Source organism: Drosophila elegans, unplaced genomic scaffold, assembly GCF_018152505.1.
Source record: "Drosophila elegans isolate 14027-0461.03 unplaced genomic scaffold, ASM1815250v1 contig_814, whole genome shotgun sequence".
NCBI lineage: Eukaryota > Metazoa > Arthropoda > Insecta > Diptera > Drosophilidae > Drosophila > Drosophila elegans.
Genome location: NW_024546167.1, coordinates 10,266,900 through 10,286,296, shown reverse-complemented (window position 1 = coordinate 10,286,296; position 19,397 = coordinate 10,266,900). Strand labels below are relative to the sequence as shown.

The window sequence follows — 19,397 nt, the reverse complement described above, 5'->3', positions numbered from 1 at the left end:
AACGCAGACTCTCTAAGTCCAAAAAGGCAATTTTCGTGGGGTTCTTCTTCGTTTTTCCTGCATTTCCCACTTGACGTGTTCCCATTTTGCTGCTCTCCGTTTTTTCCCCCTCTTTTTACCCTCGATCATATGGCGCGCATTTTGCGTGCTTCCTTCGTTCTTAAGTTTTTTGGTTTTTTCTTCCTATTTTTTCTGGCGTTTTTTTTTTGTTTTTGGCCAACTTCCTGTTGCGTCCTTTTGCGAACTTCAGGGCGTTTATTGTGTGCATAACTGTCAACCTTAAATAACCGTATATTGCTGGCAAATAATTTTCGTCGTCGTGTGCAGTCAAATGCAAATTTCATTTTATTTTCTCATTCATGCAAAATGAGTATTTATGACTCTTGCACTGCATTTGCCTCTTGCAGTTTTGATTTATTCTACTTGACTTTATTTTTATGTTGGGTCCTAAAGTTGGGTGTGTCGCGAATTTCTGGAGGAAGTGGGTGGGAATGTTTAGAAATTGCCAAAGCAAGTTGTAAATTTGATTGGTTACAGTAGCTGCTTCGTTTTATTACTACATGGGAGCTATTTTGATAGTGCAACACAAGCAAGTTTATGACTAATATTAATGATTATTTACAAAATTTAAAAAATACTTAGGAATGACAATTTATTAAGAAATTTAACGTTTTATTTTAAATTGATTTGGATAACAACTTAAAACTATCAATTAATAATTTTTATAAGGTGTAGACAAAAATTCTCTGGTTATTAGAATATGATTGAGTTTTCATTTAAAAATTATAAAATACCACTTGATAACAAACTGTTAAATAGCCCTGCTCATGTTTTTAAGCCGTCTACTTAAATTACTTCAAACTTTCTACAAAGCCCTTAAAAAGTTTACAAGCCCCCAACCAAAAACTCATCACTCGAGCATCACTTGCCCAAAAAAATCCCTTCGAAATAGTGTACAAAATATAACGCACGTAGAGTGTAACGGAAACTCATGCAACTACAGGATATTACACAAACACAGATAAACAGCAACACCTATTGGCCAGAAAAACGAAAAGAGAGTCGGGGAAAAGTTGGCTTAGAGGTTAGCTATAAACGAAACGTAGGAAGCCAGGAAGTTCCAACTGCGGTTGTGGAGGAGATGGAATCTGTAGGGTCACAGTTTCGGATGGGATGCAAAAACATATGATTCAGCGAGAGACAGATTACCTTTCTCTCAGGATTTTCCTTGCTCTCTGTTGGATTTTCCTGCTGTCTCTCTGCTCATGAGCGACTTTCTCTCTCTCTGCGCCCACTCACTCAACAGGAGAATTGTGTCTCTCTGCAGCGCTGCTTTCACATGTTTTTTTGGTGGTGGAAAACTCGGTCGGCCTAGACATCTCGCTCTCCCATCAGTTGTGAGGACTTTTCCAATATGCTCTGGGCTCATTGTGTCGATTGAGTTGCTCGTGGAAGGACGACGACAACGGCGGTGTATCCAGTCTTTGAGTTTCGGTTCGGTCCGCGCCAAAGGATATACAGACCCACACACACCAACATTGCTACCGCCCACCACCCCCCGAATACATAGGCGCAGTGAAAAATTCTATACGTTTGCTGTGTCTGTGTGCGTGTCTCACGTCGCGTGTTCGAGTGCGTGTGTGTGTGTGAAATGGGCACAGCGAAAATAATTTAAATAAATTCGGAAAAGTCCATCAAGAAAGTTAACGCAAAATTCTTTTCTCTTTAAAAAATCTCTATAAAAGAAATGAATTTAAGAAAGAAAATACAACATATACCACAAAAGAAAATATATATATAAATATATATATATATATATAAGATATATCCATGTGTGTGCCAGTGTCCAATGTGCAAAAGTGTTGATTGAAACTAAAACCAAATAAAACGTAAAGCTAACCGGGTCTTAAGTCCCGAAGAGATTATTGTAGTAAAAACACAAGCACTTGTTAAAAATCAATAAATGGGATTAGTAGCCGAAGTTTAAAACAAAAAGAAAAAACGGAAAAGGAAATCGAGGAAGGAACAACAAAACATAAAGTAAGCACAAATTTACAAATTCGAAACAAAGTTTATGAAAGTTAAATATGGTTTGTGTGAGAAACAATAAAATCCTGATATAATTTTAAGAGCGGAAAAAATTTCTTCGATAAGTTAATATAAAAAACAATGAAGTTTAAGCAAAAAAACAAGCTTGTTAAGATTACAAAGAATTTATTTTGGTGATTTTTGATTAAAGAAATTTTTTAATTTTACTTTGATTATTAAACAATTACACTTGATTTTGGTTTCGTTGCTTGAGTGTGTGTGTGTGCTGGAACATTTGAGGTTAACACACCTTAGACATATACATACACGCCCCACACACACACACACTCAAGCCCACACCAATACAGAGAGAGAGGAGCCCCAGCCCGAGAAGCCGCTGGGCTCTTGTGCTCCTGTGCGTATGCAGCAGTTTCTTTTTAGCCGGAGCTCCCGCTCCGTTTTTGGGGAGCATGAAAAATCGATCGAATCCTTGTTCCCCTCCCGTCTGGAGCTACAATTATGCTCTGCCCCTTCCGCCACCAAAAAAATAAGGAAAACAGTGGCGGGCGCTTATCAGCAAAAATACGAACTCGTAGTACTCCAACATAGTTTCCCTGTAGGACAATTTGCAGGACTCTGCAGAGTGAGTTTTGTGTTTTCTGGGGGGTTGGTTTTTCGCAGAGAGAGAGCATGGAAGTTCTCTGAGCTTTGCAGATTTTCCACCAACTCTCTGAATACTCAGAAAGTTGTGCTCCTCTCTTGGATTGCCGCCATGTGGGCTGCACTTGTTCCTCGGCACTTTGCTTTCACTGCGCCTTTCTTGCCGGCTTCCTAGTCTCCGCTTTCATGTTTGCTTTGTCGCGATGGCTTGGGAAAAAAGCAATGAAGGGTGAATCAAAAGAAATCTGCTAAAATGCGATTCCAGGAAAAGAAATGACAGCTTTGAAATACTTTATCATAAAAAAATGTCGACATTTTCATGAGTTATAACACAATACTCAATAAGGCATAAGCCATTTCTGATAGTTTGAGCAAAAACAATGTTTTAGAAAAATAATTATTCAGAGAACATTAATTTTACTAGATTAATGTAACTTAAATACCCTTTAGTTGCCACACATTAAATCTTACTTAGCCAATTTTTAGAAACAGAGTCTATAAACTTATTTATAGTGTTTCCCAAAATTTCTAAAATTTTTTAGTGCCGTTCGCAACCTTTTGATTGGCGTATAATTACTTTTATTACTGTAACTAACTCAAATCTCATTTCAAAATATTATGACCAGTCCCTTTGATTTTTCAACAAACCTTTCTCACATATTAAGCGCGAAATTGCCTACACGAAAATATTTCCATTTTATTGAAAAAGATGAAAAACTAATCACTATAATTTGTCAGTCAATAATAACAGCAATAATTTGCAGGCAACAAGAAAACTATAATCTAGCAATTTGCGGGCAATAATGTAATCAGTAAATTGCGTCTACACTTTTGACGTCCAAACAAAAAAGACCCAAGACCGAAAGCTCAAAGCGGTCCGAAGATGCTACACAATTCGGAAAAAATTAAATAAGAGAAAAAAAATAAATATGAGTATAAATCTACGTGCCAGTCAGAAAAATAATAAAACACCGTCTGGTCGAAAGAGTTTTTTTTTGAGCAAAGTGTGGCAAGAGCGATTCAACAAAATGAATGAACTGTGGATAGAAAGTGATAATAAATGGTAGAGTTGAAACTGCAATGTGAATAAAAATAAACTAAAAATTCCTTAACTTGTAACATATAAAACTTTATGCTTAAACTAATAAATTGCATTCTAAAAATATAAAAAAGGAAAAGTAAATAAAATCCTTTTCAGATTAGAACCACATTTAATACTTTTACAGAAGAAATTTCAAATTGGATTTCCAAATCATTCTTTTGCGAGTACTCAAAATTCTTTAAAAGAGCTAACGAGGACTCCAAAATATTTCTTAAAGATATTTGAGCCATTTTAGCCCACTGCCTACCACTTTGCCATCGACAGCGTCGATGTTATCGCCTTGGTTCAGGCCAAAATCGAAAAAAAAACTGAGAAGACGAAGACGAAGCGACGGTGACGTTGACTTTCGACTGTGGGAATTGTGAGAGGAGCAGCAAAAAGCTGCTTGCCACCTTAAAAGCCCCAGACAGCCTCAAAGAGTTCTTGGCCAAGTCAATATAATTGACTTATCTGCGCTGCATTGTTCTTGCCTTTTGGGGCCAAGACGAGTTGCTGTTGTCGTTGTTGCTTTTGTGGCCATGGCTTAGCCTTTTTGTTGCTATTGGCCCGAAGAAGAGGTTGGCTCCCTTCTGCGGTTGGGCTTTTGAACATAATGAAGCTCGCTGGCCTCGTATTTGACTTATTGCGGTCGAAACGCGCCGCCGTCGAAGATTCATTGATCGATGGCGACGGCGGCGCGAGAAGCGAAAAAAGCACGTGAAATATTGGACTTTTAGGAAGGTGGATATAGAAAATGCGGGGCCCCTGGTCAATAACTATTCAGATTGATTGAGATTGCTTTGCGGTTAAATTGAAAGCAAAGCAAAGCAGCAAACTTTTTCTGTTTATGCAAAGTAAAAATAAATACAAAGGTTCGTTTGAGATTGGCAACTTCCTTTTGCGTAGAACATTTTCAATTAACTTTTTTCGGCACCTTTGCCGCCAGCAAGCATGGCAAAAGGTCTCAAATTAGTAATTTCAACCTCAATTTCCGTTTGATGCAATTTTCCACTCAAGCGACAAGTCAAAAGCAATTTATTTGAGCCCTAACCCTGGAGAACTGGCGTCTCAACGCACGTCTTTCCTTAATGCCCAATGTTTGCATTCTTTGAGTTGCAGCAAAGCGAATGGTGAAATTGAGAATTTCAAGCGCTCAATGAATTTGCATGGCTCGCATTCGTGTGTGGCAAATATTTAAACAATTTCTCATTTATTATACTTTTGTTGAAGCTGCTCGAATTTTAATTTGAGTCTGTCTCCTTTGAGACGTTCGAAGCTGGGGCTTCAGTAAAAGGGGTTGCCCCTTAAGGAATATTCATTTTTCAGGGGAGGGGTAAAAATTCGTTATAATTTTGTAAACAATATTTAAGTGTTTTAATCCAGTAAAACATGAATAATTTGATTTAATTTTTTAATCTATTTAATATTGCCAATTAAGGCTAACATTGGAGGTTAATATGAACTTCAGTTTAAAACATCTGAGTTTAGGAAACATAATTTGAATATACAATATAATTTAATTTTTTGTGGCTTTACCTACAAGTACAGATTTATTTTCTCTTTCATCCGAAAACCCCCTCGAGAAGTCACTACCTACGCCTCTGCGCAATATATCTTCTTCGGTTAGGGGTCTTTCAGCACTTATTTTTGCCGGTCCAGGCCAACGCCTTGTGGTCTTTTTGAGACAGGGCAAAAACGAAACGAAATGAAATGAAATCTTTATGAATGAAATTTCTTCTTAATGCATTCGTCACGGCCAGCCAACATGTGAGCAGCATGTGTGAGACTTATGATGATGACTGCAATGAGGAGGAAGGGTCCAACTTGGGCAGTCCGAATGCCACTTGGAAATATTCCCGTTAAGCATCTGTGTGCATGCCCATGCACATGCCCCTTTTCTTTAATTGAGCCTCACTGTCCTCCGTTTGAGTGGCAATGCAGAATATGTCATTTCTAATGGAATTTTCAGGCCGCATAAATATGCAAACAACTTCCGACCGAGGGCGGCGGAAAATTTGTATAAATGCAAGCGAAGACCTCGTGCATAAAAGAGTCGCAACCCCGATTTCCATTATGCCGCTGCTTGTCCATATTTTACGCTGCATTCCGTTGCTAATTGAGGACAATTAAAATTTATTAGCTGGCAACAGCAATTAAATGCAGACACCCCGTCAGCGAACAAGAGATTTTATAATGCTTAACGATAAAATTAAAAAACTAAAATGTAAAAAATAGTTAAATGCTTTTAACGGTTCGATCTGGGAACTCATTAGTAAGAGGCACATATTTAATTAATCCTTTTTTAAGTAGATGATTGATATATATGTAGTTGCATAAAAAAAATAAATAATACATATTTGTTTGTAAACAAATAGAATAGAACTAATTTGACCATAGATCCTCCCTGTTATGACTTGTACAAATAATGATTCTGTCGAATGTCAAGTATCTCGGCTACTCTGGCATCCATCAGCCCTCTGAGGGCTAAGCTTATAACTCTAATAAGCTTACATCAACTCATATTCTGAATAATTGCATTTGCTACGGAACTGTAGGGCAACCAGTAGGGTCAAAACAACCACCCACTACCATTCCCACTCCCACGTCCACTTGACAATCAATCAATCTTAAGTGGAGAGCTGGAGAGCGAAATCCAACGAGATCTGTATATAGTATACAGAGAAATATTGAGGGGGGCATTAGCTGCTAATCTGCATACTGTGTCAAACGGCGATGTCGGGATGCTCTGGGTTAGTTTATTTTTTGCCAAGTGGCACTTGCAACAAATTGGAGATGAAGCCACAGCTGCGGGTGGCAAATAAAAAAGCTGACTGGAAGATGGGGCTTTCATTTAACCAGAGGACGAGCTCCTAAATCTTCTGGCAACTTTTTGCCGCACTGCAGCAGCAGCAGCGGCAGCGGCAACAAAAACAATGGAAAATCAATAGGAATTGCAACCCCAAGCAGAAATCATAGTCTGTGATCCGATGTCTCGGGTCGGGTGATTGCCCTCTTTGCCGGTTGCTGCGGTTGCTCTCCGTCCGCTGAATGAATCCCGCTCCCTCGTCCACCTCCCCTCCCCTCCGCTCCACAGAATCCCCTGCCCCTGCGGCCATCCACTTCCTCCTTTGACAACAGTTCCGGCATCGTCTGCGAGTGTGTGTGTGTGTGCGAGAGTGTGTGTGGCAGGGATATTTATGTGTGTGCGCTCGCGCATCGTATCCTTTTTATTGCACAAAAGCAGGCATACACTCGAAAAAGAGAGCGTAAAATTGCAAAAATTAATAATATTTGGTAGAATTTTATATTTTTTAAAATAATAAAAAAAAAACGAAAAAAATTGTTCAATAGTATAATTATTTTGTAGAATTAAAGTCAATAAACGTGTTAGAAATATGCAATTTTAACCCCTATTCTTATTCTTATTCTTAAACCTTGAGATACCATTTCTCAAAAGAGCATCTCTTCAACAATCTTGTTTTATATAAATATTAATTTTTTTGAAGAAATAATTATTTTGGTTAACAAAGCAATATTAAAAAATTTTATTAAAACTTATGCCTTTAATAATCTCTAATCGTTCAAGAAATCTAAGTTGTCCTATCCTTTAAAAACTACTTATTACTCTCACAATGTACAAATATTTCTTACTTCCTTCTATAATAGTTTTCACCTGAAGAGACCAAGGAACTCTATGCTCTAAGAATTTTTTTTTTGAGTGCTTGAACGGAATAGGACAGACTTTTCAGGGGTGGGCAGCTGAGGGTGGTGACGACAAATGGCAGAAAAAAAAGTGGGAATGGAGCGGCGTGTGCGGCAATACTTGTGACAAATCTGCAGGAATACAAAAAAAATGCAGATGTATGAACACGAGGGGTGATCCACAATTCACATGCAGGAAAAAGAGGAATGTACGAAACCGGCGCTATAAAAATGTAAAATTCATTCAGGGCAGTCGCAGCAACAACAAAAGAAGAGCAGAAGACGATACGCGACAGCAACAACGTGACTGCGCATAAATACGTGAAAGAACAAAGAGAAAGGATGGAGAAAGGGAAAAACAGAGATATAGATTGGAGCGGTGGAAAATACCAGACAACGGAAATCGATAAAGCGTTCAGGATATATAGAAAATATCTCCCAAACAAAAATACAAAAGAAGAAGTCGCCATTAATAACCAAAATAAACCTTTAAAATATGAATATCTAGCTGTTTCTAGAAATTAAAATAAGCACACATTAGCCAAAATTCTACATATACCTTGTTATTTATTTGCTTATTAAATGTTAGTTTAAGCACTAACTAGAAATGAATTTTCGCATTTCAGATATATTGTTTATTTTAAATTTCCGGACACACCTTTTTCAATCGATAAAGACAAACCCCCGGACTAACATCTTCCCTAGAGTGTTATTCTCGCATCTGGTATTTATTTAGGTGTTCCAATTGCCGTATTTATCCCCACTTGGGACGCTTAAAAACATTTACACCACGCTTTTATTGTTTTAGCGGATTGGAAATGCTTCCAATTAATTCTCGTCCCCATTTGCCCATTTATGCGGCGGATTGTGTCTCAATTTAATTAGTGTTCGAGGCTTTTGGGCTTTGAAATGTGGCACACACAGTCGATTCCATAAAATAAATGACAGACAATTACACACGGGCGTGAATGTCGTGGCAGCGAGCAAATGCAAATATTTAACCTTGGTGCTACATTCAGCATATTTTGAAAAAAATGCTGCAACAACCCCATGGTGCACAGAAAAAAAGTTTTAAGAAAGCAAAGTCAATTAAACATCGCTACTTTAAATACATAAATATTTCATTTACATTATTTTTGATAGCCACTTAGCAGAATTGCTTTTAATAGAAAAAACGAAATAAAAAGTATTTTTAGCATTTAAAAAAGGCATTTTTATTATAGTTATGATCAATATTATTTATAAAAACATTGTAATTTTACTCAAGTATTTTTCTCAGTGTTCGGGCAAGTTGAATGTCCTCTTGCTTATGACGGTCACTGTACCGGGGAACCCTCTCACCTTTGCATTGATTTTGTTTCTTTTTTCTCCCCTCATCGATTGCATTTTACGTTCTACATTGTTTGTTTTGTATTCTGTTGGGTGTTTTCCTTTTGCAATTTTCTCTTCTATTTGTTTTTGGTTTAATTCAATTTTAGTACATTGCACTTTTTGCGCTGACGATGACGCCGGAAGTGCAGCGGAAGGTGATGAATGGGGTGGCAGGCGTTCGTTTTAGAGGTGCGGTACCCCACTCAGTCAGACAGTCATGGGTTGTAGATTTTGCAGTTGGCATAGTGCCAACACTTTTTGTTGCTCGAACGTGTTTTAGTTGCTTCTCTACTCATAAGTTTTTGGCACATTTCAGGCTTAATTCAGTTCTATTGTTCAACATTGAAATAGTGTCCAAAGCCTTGTTTTGGAGCTTAGACAGGAAAATGTTGCGGAAAGATATTTTAAAAGTAGGTAATGTAGGATATTCTGTTAAAAACATCTAAAAGAACTCAACTTAATCGGATTGGTAGTAAACGTTTATTTCATGCGGTTTGGAATTGATTTACTGCTTGATACTATTTTTTAACAAATTTGTCAACAACTGTAAATTTAAACTAAACTTTTAATATATTCTTAGCTCTATGCTTGGGTTTTTTTCATACCCTGCTTCAAAGATGTTTAAACATTGCCATTGCATGCAAAACGCCATGTTTATCCAAACACAAGAAATTACTTAATCGTCTCTTCCAAATAAAAGTAATCAACAATTGCCCGACCGAAAGACCTGCATAACCCCATCGCCTCTCTTTTTCCCATTTAATGGCACATCGAAGAATTCGCTTTGTGCACGCAAAATATAGCTCACAGCCACAAAAAGCCAGACAAAAGTCTGCAAATTTAATTAAGGCGTTACCTCTATTCAACACCTTCCAGGCGTTCGCAGGGGGGGCATAATACGTTAATTTCTCCCCGGTGAATTCCATTCCGGGAACCAAGAACCAAGAAGCAAGACGGCAACGGATGGGTTTTTGGCTCTCCTTTGCCGACGGACTGCAGGTCCTACATTTAATTGCTTAAAAGCTTCGCCAATATTCGGTACGATGCGAGCCAAGAGCTCTTTTGATCAACTAAAATTGTTATTACATGGCAAAAAGCGGACAAAGCAAAATTTTCGTATGCCTCTAGGGTGGCAGTTAATGACATTATAATGGCCAATTGTTTTGGTCGCCAAAGCGAACTATTGTAAATACAGGGAATTCGATTTGTTTTCGTTGGGAATTCGATTCTGATAGCTGTGGCTGGGAGCTATTTGACCTGGAAATTAGCCAGTGTTATTATAGTTAATTATTGTTTATAAAAAGAACTGGTGTCTTATTTAAAAAAAAAGTTTTTTCTTAACAAGATAACACAATAGTTTAATATTTGTTAAGTAAGTGAATATGTTTTTCTTTAAACAAAATGTTTGTCCAGATTATTCTTAAGACTAAAATTTTAGATTAACGTATTAATTTTCAAAAATCTTATTTTATAAAACTTGTAAGGTGTTATTTAACTTTAAATTTCCTAAGAGCTTTAAAAGACGTCAATTTTATTTTTTAAGCAATAACCAATAAACATTTCTATTTGTAAAATTTTTCTTAAACTTAGTAATTGTTTTCTGAAAGTGTAAGCACTTTAACTATGATTAGCCACATCTTGAGCCTGCCACGCATCCCGGCTATCATCATTTGAGCCCAACACATTCCCCTCGCCTTTGCTGGCGTTTTGCGATCAGCTACCTGAGTTATCATTATCGCTAAATTCCAGTTAGCAGTGCAAGGGGGTTTTCACTTTTTTTTCCTGACCAACCAGTATTGAGAGGTCTCGAGGAGGCGTGTCACCAAGTGCTGACCATGTGTTAACACATAATTTGTTGCCAGACATCGGCGGAGGCGAGTATCAGGTTGCTCTTTACCTGTAGTGTGTGCACGCCTTCATTTTCCCCGTCCTTCCCCTTTTTTTAGCCTGGCTACTGTGAGTGTTTATGGTTCTTGGCAAGCGGGCTTCTTGTGATATGCAAATATTTGGATCGCATGCAAAAAATCCTTTGGCGCATGGCACAAAAAAGAAAAATATGCGTAAATAAGAGACGAGTGCGTAATGACTTTATTTATGACTCCGTCTGAGACAATAGCCTGGGGACCAGAAACCAATGCGATATTTGCATGCTGAAGTCATTTTCCGCTCGCCATCCTTTTGCGAAAGTGTTGACAGGCTATAAATACTCGCAAGACTTGGGCGATTTAATGAGTTTCTGCAGATTTCACGGGAATTTCATGTTGGTATTATATTTTTCCTTTTTTTGGGGACTTGGCTTCAATTTAAATAGCAAAACAACCGAGCGCCGACCAATTAATCATTGTCTGCTCAATTTTTCATCGTCACCAAAGTAGAGGGTCCATGTGGATGACATTTTTTGGCTGGCACTCGTTTCCCATTCGCCTTTCCCTCTGCTCGGATGGCCTATTTCATATTTGATGAAGCACTTTGCCTGCTCCTGTCCCGTTGTCATCCATTCTGTTGCCATTGCCGGATACATTAGGCGGAGGGACAAACCTGATTTTCGACCCTCCCAAAAGCCGAAAATCGGAAGCGTGTTCACCCCTCTGTCTGGCAGTCTATTCCTTTTCAAATTTCTACCTGGCAGGGGAGATTTTTGACCATTGTTGTGTGGAGTGCCACGCGCTCCTGGGGCACAACAATAAAAATCTCCTCAAACCGAATGTGTCTCATCGCCTTTGATAAAGTGTACTTGCATATGAGGAGTTGTGAGCCCTTCATCATGTTCCATTTAGAGCTGGCTTTTGTTTAAAACCCCCGTTTAGTTTTTCATTTACATATTTTTCTAGGGGTTGTCCGCAGTTCCTGGTAAAAATTGTTTAATAACATTTTTTTTTTTTTGGAATTTGGGAACAACGTTTTTTAACCTTGATTAGGGAAATGAGTTGTAAATGGTTTTAGTTTTCGAGAAATTGTGAGGGGAAAGAGGGGAAATGTTTATCTAAATAACTCATTAATGCAATGTTTATCTTAATTTGGTTTTATTTACATACAAATATTAGAATTTTTATTCCCAAAAGAATAAAAGTCATTACACACAAACTTTTCTTTTTCAGTCATTCAATTTATTGTGTATTAAAAACCTTTTATAACCTTTATATGACAAAGCCCAAAAAATGTAATTTACATTGATTGCCACCAGCTCTGAATTCCTAAAACAAAGCGCCAACAAAAAATGAATTTTTGGTAATAAAACAGAGTCGAAAGCGTCAAAGAAATCGTCAGATCAAATATGATGACAAAACTTTTGTTTGTGCGGGTGAAGAGTAAGTAAATAAAATGTGAATTTTAATTGCACGCTATTGGGTAATTTTCAAAAGAGAAATCAATAAACCGTCCCATTGACAAACAGTCAGAAAAAGCCACGAAAAGAAAAAGTAAATATATCGAAGACAATTAAAGCTTCATTAGTCAATATTTGGTTGACATTCAATCCAGGAAATTTTAGGACAGCCACAAAAGTAATTTATGCAGCTGGGCTGAACTTTTATGAGCTTCGCTACTGAAACATGTTAAAAACTGTTGCCCGCAGTTAAAAATCTAATAAACAATAAACCGGCAACGCCTTGAGCTTGAATACATTTAAGGTTGTCTCTTCAAAAACGCATTCACACTCGAGATCTTTTCGGGTTAAAACACGACAGGTGGTCTGCTAGCATTGATATTTAATCGATTTTAAATGACTTTAATGTGGGGAAAGCCCAAGGTGATGCTCTGTGGGGGCGTGTCTCAGGTTTTGAAAGAAATATTTTTGAAATCCTATCACACAACTTATTGCTCTCTAAAAAGACGGCCAGATTGATTTCACTAACTGAACTTTATGTCAAATTTAAAGATACATTTCCATCAACTAAACTGTATGGCAGCTTCCAAATATTTATGCATTTTATTTACCTTTTCTCTTGTGTGCCCTTTGGCTGCCATGACGCATCAATCAATCGAATGGTGGAATATATAAATATCAAACACACGGAATTCCAGCATCAAATATTCATTTATGCCGAAATGTAGAGCTATGCATAGGGACGCTTTTTTCAACATATTGTATCGCATTTTATCTTCGCTTTTAATTAAGTGACACTATGAAAAATAAAAAGACGAAACCCACTTTTTGGAGAGACAAAAACTGAACTATGTTTTGATTAATCGCAGACTGGGGCATTTCAAATGAATTTTAACACGCAGAAAAGCTGCCGCCTATCAAATTAGGAAAGACAAAGAAATGATTCAGTTGGGAGCCGAATAGAAAACATTTTTTGCCAAACAAATTGTAAATGATTTATAAGGCTTACATTTTGGAGCTTGTTACCCCCGAAACTTTGGGCTTACTAGCTTCAGGAGCGGGTTATGCAAATGGCAGACATTTCGATAATTTGTTTGGTAGTCAACTCCGTGAACTGATTAGCAGATCGCACAGATATGGGCTAGAGTTTCGTTTTATTATATCTCTCGACTGCCGGGGACATTTTCATAGCTAATTGCAATTAAGATGCCGAAGCAAAGATAACCCAAAAGAGGTGAGAATTAAACATATGTGATTCGGGTTTTGGGACCGTTTAAAATTAGTAGTTAAATCGATGTTCAATTTCGAGTAGTCATGGATTAAGCCAAATAACTCGGGTGCTACATGAAAAGCCAATTTAAGGCATTTAAAAATGATTATCTTTTAAAATCCCAATGACTATTAGTATCATAAAATTCTTTATTATTTTAATTTTTTGTTCATTTTTCATCAGGTTAATTTCCCATCTTTGCCCACAGGTCTTTAGGAATTACTCCGGTAATCATTTGTCATCGAATTCCGGTCACACCCAATCAGGCTAGTTATAAGATCATTAGCAAACTATGACCCCCTTTTTTTTTGTTTTCACCCAGACAATTGTTGGACCGAAAATCCTCCTCGTTGATAAGAACGCGTAAAAAGCAAATAAAACAATTGTCAACACATTTGGAATGTAGTCGAAACGGTCAATAACCAAAAAGTCAGCGGCGCCTGCGCAGCTGTTTGAAAAATGGTTAAAGGGAAAATAACCTTTTTCCGACTTACCCAATTTTAGGTAGCGAAATTACAGGGTGCGTGCCATTGTCGGATTAGAGGGACGGGTCAGGGGATATGTGGCGTGTTGCACATGGGGTAATTAAAATAATTTTCTCAATGAAAATTTTTGTTTTTCAAGGCCAGCCATGTGTGGCACATATTTCAGGGGGTGGAAATGTAAAGAGCACTACGGAATTAACTGGAACCTAGGACAATGCAATTGCTGAGCCGTTATGTAGAGCAAGTCTGGGCAACCAAAAATCCCACATCCCGGGAAAAAGTCCTTGACGGAAACAGACTGTGACAATGTTGCCATTCGTCTCCCCTTCTGACTTGCTCTCTGCCAAAACAGAATGAATATTAAATATTTTTGCTAATATCATTAAAAAGTTTTCGCTTTGTGCAACATTCTCTGTGTTCTTCGAGAGTTTGCTGCTAGCCTCCCACACAGCAATTAAAAAGTGAAAAGTTGACAACTTTCTCGGGCTCAGCTGCTGGTTATGACGTGATGGAGATGGTGACAAAGGATCAGGAATTTGGCTCCATTTTCCATTAACAGGCTTAAAATTTAATTAGCAATTAAGCGCTACAATGCATTCAGGGAATTTGTAGGTTTTAACAAACTAACTATTTAATTTTCTGCGTTGAAAGTATATGACTATTATAAGTTTATAAATATGTATAAAATACATTTTTGAGTATTCAGATATTTGGTTAATTAAATAACTTTTCCCTTTTAATAATAAAATCGTTCCCCAGTTGTAATTCGTACCTTAATTACGCCATATTTTATTTATTAAAGTAGCCGGTTAACTTCCACTATCCGCGATATCTGTACAAGCATAAACGTAACTTTCATGCATACTTAATTAACCCTTGCAGGACTGCCCAAACATTATATATTTACCTGGCCCATGAATTATTCAGTCTCAATGACCCATAAACTATACACAATGCCCATAAATATTTTCTGTGCCGAGAACTGCTACTAACCACAAATCAATTTTCTTTTCCACCCAATTTATTTGCAGTTTGCGTCACACACTGCAAAGCAACGAAAATGTATTGAGAAAAGTGGACTGGACAAAAGGAACTCACCCATGAATAAGTCAAGTTTTAGGCGTAAAATACACAATTGAAGAGGGCGAAAATAAGAAGAAAACTCACTGCAAAAGTGTTAATAGCAAATAGGATTAAAAAGTGTCGCGGCAAAATGGCGGCACGACGTTGCCTGAATCAGCTCAGGCAACGTTATATAACCAATCGATTAAATATGTACTCCTGCGCGATATTTTTAATATCACTTCCGTTCATTTTGGCCATAGAAGAGACCACATTTGCTGGTTTGTCGGCGGAAAATGCGGCTCGCATGCTGGCCGGCAGTCCTGGAGATGTGGAAAAGTCTCCGCCGCATCACAGCGAAATGTCCTTGGTGCTGCCACACGATACCTATCCGGGGTTTAGCATCAAGAAGTTCAAGACCCATCCCGTCAAGATAAATGGTAGCTCGCATGCCGGCGGAGCTGCCTATCACATGTTGGATAGTGATTACTCCAAGTACTTCACGGTGCTGGAAGACGGTGTGGTGATGACCACGGCGGATATATCCCCGCTGGTCAATCGTCCAGTTCAATTGGTAGTGGTTGAACAAACGCCCAATGTCACCAATACCCACAATCTCCAGTTGTTTGTGATGCATCGCAATGATATGCTGCGGTTTTCGGGTTCCCTACTCGACGCCAGTGGTGAAGTCAAAGAGAATCAGCCAGCGGGTACCAGAGTGAGAGGAGTGCCCCTAATGCAGGCCTTCAGCGGATCCATCCTCGACGAAGAGCTCGCCAAGCCAAAGAAAGTGAGGTACACCATAATCGACGGCAATGTGGATGACGCATTTGCCCTGCAGGAACGCAAGGCCAATAAAAATATCCAAATAAGCGCCAAATCGTTGGTTATTAGTGGCGATGACGAGTCTGGTGTTTGGCTGGTCACCAATCGTCCACTGGATCGCGAGGAACGGGCTCACTACGATCTCTCTGTGGAAGCATCCGATGTGGATGGCTTGGACAAGACGGTGTCCAAAATCCAGATCACCGTACTCGATGAAAACGATAATAGACCGATTTTTAAGGCCCTGGACTATAAGTTCGCCATTGCCGGTCAAAAATCCGCAAGTATGGAGAGCAATAGTAGTGTTACTTATCGGCGCTTTGCGATCATGGGTAAAGTTGAGGCCACCGATGCTGATGGGGATAAAATAGCCTATCGCCTCAAGTCCCCCAGCAATGTTGTGATCATAGTCCCTCAAACTGGCGAAATAATGCTGGCCGGCGAGCCCACCGCCAATGAGCTTCTTATCGAGGTGATGGCGCATGATTTGCGATACCCCAGCCTGTTAAGTGCCCAGCCCGCAAAGGTTCTGTTGGAATTTCTGGCTGCCGAACCAGTTTCGTTTATAATGCAACACCTGGAGCACGACGAGGTCAATAGTCACTCCCATCATCGCGAGAAAAGACGAGTTACCCGAGCTGTTCGACCCACCAAGAGGATTGAGTTCACCGAAGCCGATGGAGACACTGAGGGAAAATCGGTGTTTCAATTGGAAAAGGAAACCGACAAGGAGACATTCAAGATCAGGGATGATAATCCCTGGGTGACGGTGGAAACAAATGGAGCTGTGCGAGTCAAAAAGAAGTGGGACTACGAGGAGTTGGGTCCGGAGAAGACCATCGATTTCTGGGTCATCATCACCAATATGGGACACAACGGTAAGTGCAAAAATCATTCAATTTGGAGTGCAGCCTTATTAAAGAGATGACATACAGCCTAATCCCAAAACCCCAAAGGTCGATTTTAAATTGCAATAATGCACACCTGTTCCAATTTCCCAAATATTCGCTTTTAATAATCAGACTCCGAAAGCAATTATCGTGCATGTACTGTATTTGTTCAGAGATTTATTAAACACACCACAGCCTATTTAATCTTTCACATTAGCTCATGAAATTATTCAGCTGTTTAGCCATAAATTTGTGCTTATGGTACTCGAAAAATAAATGCGTTTGCATAATAATGCTCAAAAATTGATCGCATTATGGAAATTCGGGGAGGAAAATTAAGAAAATCAAAGCAGAGTAAATAATAGGATGGACAAACTATACTAATTGAATTCACTGGAACGTTAACGGATAAAACAAAGATTTATTATCGTACATCAATGCGCTTTAATGGTGTCGGCAAAGGCTTAATTGCCAACAATGTCATTCAAAAAGCTTAAAATTTCTGGAAATTCGATTTATGGAAAAATTTAATAAAACGCAATTTATGTCCAAATGAGGAGACTGGAAGGGACTGGCAGGCATTTTATGTGACCTTTTCAAGCCATGAAATTTCAATTTCAACAATTAAACGTAAATCACTGAAAAAGTGCTGACTGTTTTTGGCTCTCTTTCAATTTGACTGACCATTTCTCATCACTCCTTGTTTTTCTTTGCAACATCTTTTGTTGCGATAAAATTGCAAATTGCTTTTCAAATATTTGGTTGACATGGCAAGCAATTACGTCCGATGGCAGGTCTTGTACACAGAGAAAAATTTTGTTTAATTGAAAGAAGTACCGAAATCTGAAGTTAACAAACCTTAAATCGAAAACTTTGAAATTGATACCATTTTTTCCTTGTGTTTATTCACTCTCTGTTTGAAGAGTAAGTGCCATGTATTGGTTTTATTTTTTTTGTCACCCATTGCACATTTACTGTCATTTCAAGCGTGGCTCAATAAGCAAATATTGATGCCAAGGAAACCCAGAATCCATTCAGGCATCAACTGAGCAGCTGTAAAGCAAGTTAGGATTACCGGTGGAGCTCAATCCGGAAAACCCAAAAACCACACTTTCCCTCCCCCACTCTTGCCCCCAACTTTTTGACAAGAGTCGAATGAAAAGTTCAGACAGCTGACAGCTTTTCCTCTGAATGTCCAAGTTGGTTTAGCAACCAGAACAAGTTCATGAAATGTTGAAATACATTCACTGCTCCACACACCCGCACTTGTTTCATTTAAATCCACGAACGGATAAAAAAACAAAGTTTTTTCCGCATTGTGTGGGTATGTGTGTTCTGGTAGTGCGATTGGTCGGGGTCGACAACTCAACCCTGTTTGCCTGTTCAACTGTCAGTCAATTAACAGTTTTCATAAATGTTGCAACTGCAACTGTCTCTTGTTCGCTATCGCTTCTGCTTTTTGTTTGAGTGCTTTTCATTTACTCTGTTTGCTTTCACACATTATCGCAGACCCTCTCTCTCCTCTGGAAAATGTCCTTTGAAAAACTGATTAATCATTTATTTGTTCAATGGATTCGTCGTTTCATTTCGTTGATTTAAAAAGCTTTTAAAGGAACCTAAAAAGTGTGGAAAAATTAATAAAATTTAACCCATTGTATATACAGACCGAAATTGAATTAACTGGATGAATACAAGAAATGTTAGAAATCTTAAATTTAAGGCTAATGATTCATGTTATCAATATAAGTAAGGAAAACACTTGAAAAAAATAAAACTCTCAACCTGCTAAAAATAAGACTAACCACTTGATGACATATTAGAAAAATTATGACTAAAAGTCTGCCCTTAACCACTTGAAATTATGTTTGGTATTTCAAGCGCTTAGACAAGAAATTGGAGATTTCATATACTCCCCCAATTTCTAGGATCTCCCCGATATCCTGGCATCCCTGAGTTAATTTATGAGCAGCCACTGGTGAAGAGGAGGTAAACTAAAATTCTAGGATGCACACATGGGTCGGAAAACTCAACTATGTATGTAAAACACTTAACAAAGCATTGCACTAGCCAAAAGGTCATGAAGAAGAGGATAAAGGCAGCATAAGTGAACAAGAAATTTACGACAATATTTTTCATTCATTTAAAATGCTACGCCAATATACATGCGGTTATTCGAGGGGAAAAGGGGGGAAACGTGGAGAGGGAAAATTGTGAGTGAGAGACATCTGTGGAACGTGAAATGCTAGAACTGAAACAAATGAAATGCGAACGGATTGTTGAGCATGCGTCTTCCAAATTGAGAGACTCAGAGAGTCGGGAGAGTCACTGAGAAAGAGCGACTGCAACTTGGAGAAATGAGAATTGTTCTTTGTCCTTTTAGTACTTTTTTCTATTTCTGCTAAGGACTCGCGCCAAGTCCAACAGGAAAACGCTTGTAACAATTAGAACTCTCCTTATCGCCCAAAAAAACCAAAATGGGTTTTGATTCCCCTTGCAGATAACTACGCACGATTTGGAAAAGAACAAGTGAAAGAGAGGGGTATAGCCTAATAGAAAGAGATGGAGCTCTCGTGTGTGTTTGTTTTAGAAATTTCCGAGCGCATTGTTTTGCCCAAAAATGTATGCAGTCCTTTTTGCATTTGAAAAGCCCCCCAAAGACCGTGGCCGTTGGGGAAGGGGAAGGGCGGCTAAAGGGTAG

The 19,397-nt window shown here is 38.4% G+C and overlaps 2 protein-coding genes across 15 annotated transcripts in view; one reads left to right on the top strand and one right to left on the bottom strand.

The window, feature by feature from the left end:
- The window catches only part of LOC108138735 (neural-cadherin), a 128,464-nt gene that overhangs the window by 24,757 nt on the left and 84,310 nt on the right, over positions 1 to 19,397 (top strand). For 9 of the 14 annotated variants that reach the window (XM_017261127.1, XM_017261125.1, XM_017261128.1 and 6 more), the window contains exons 1-2: positions 1,424 to 2,040; positions 14,954 to 16,687. In XM_017261127.1, the coding sequence (XP_017116616.1) occupies positions 15,136 to 16,687 (1,552 nt within the window). In that variant the 5' untranslated portion in view covers positions 1,424 to 2,040; positions 14,954 to 15,135. Of the gene's footprint in view, positions 1 to 1,423; positions 2,041 to 14,953; positions 16,688 to 19,397 lie in introns of those variants that run through there. The other 5 variants (XM_017261123.2, XM_017261121.2, XM_017261124.2 and 2 more) reach the window with 2 other exon arrangements.
- LOC108138865 (mucin-5AC) overlaps positions 1 to 19,397 on the bottom strand; it is a 137,465-nt gene that overhangs the window by 104,394 nt on the left and 13,674 nt on the right.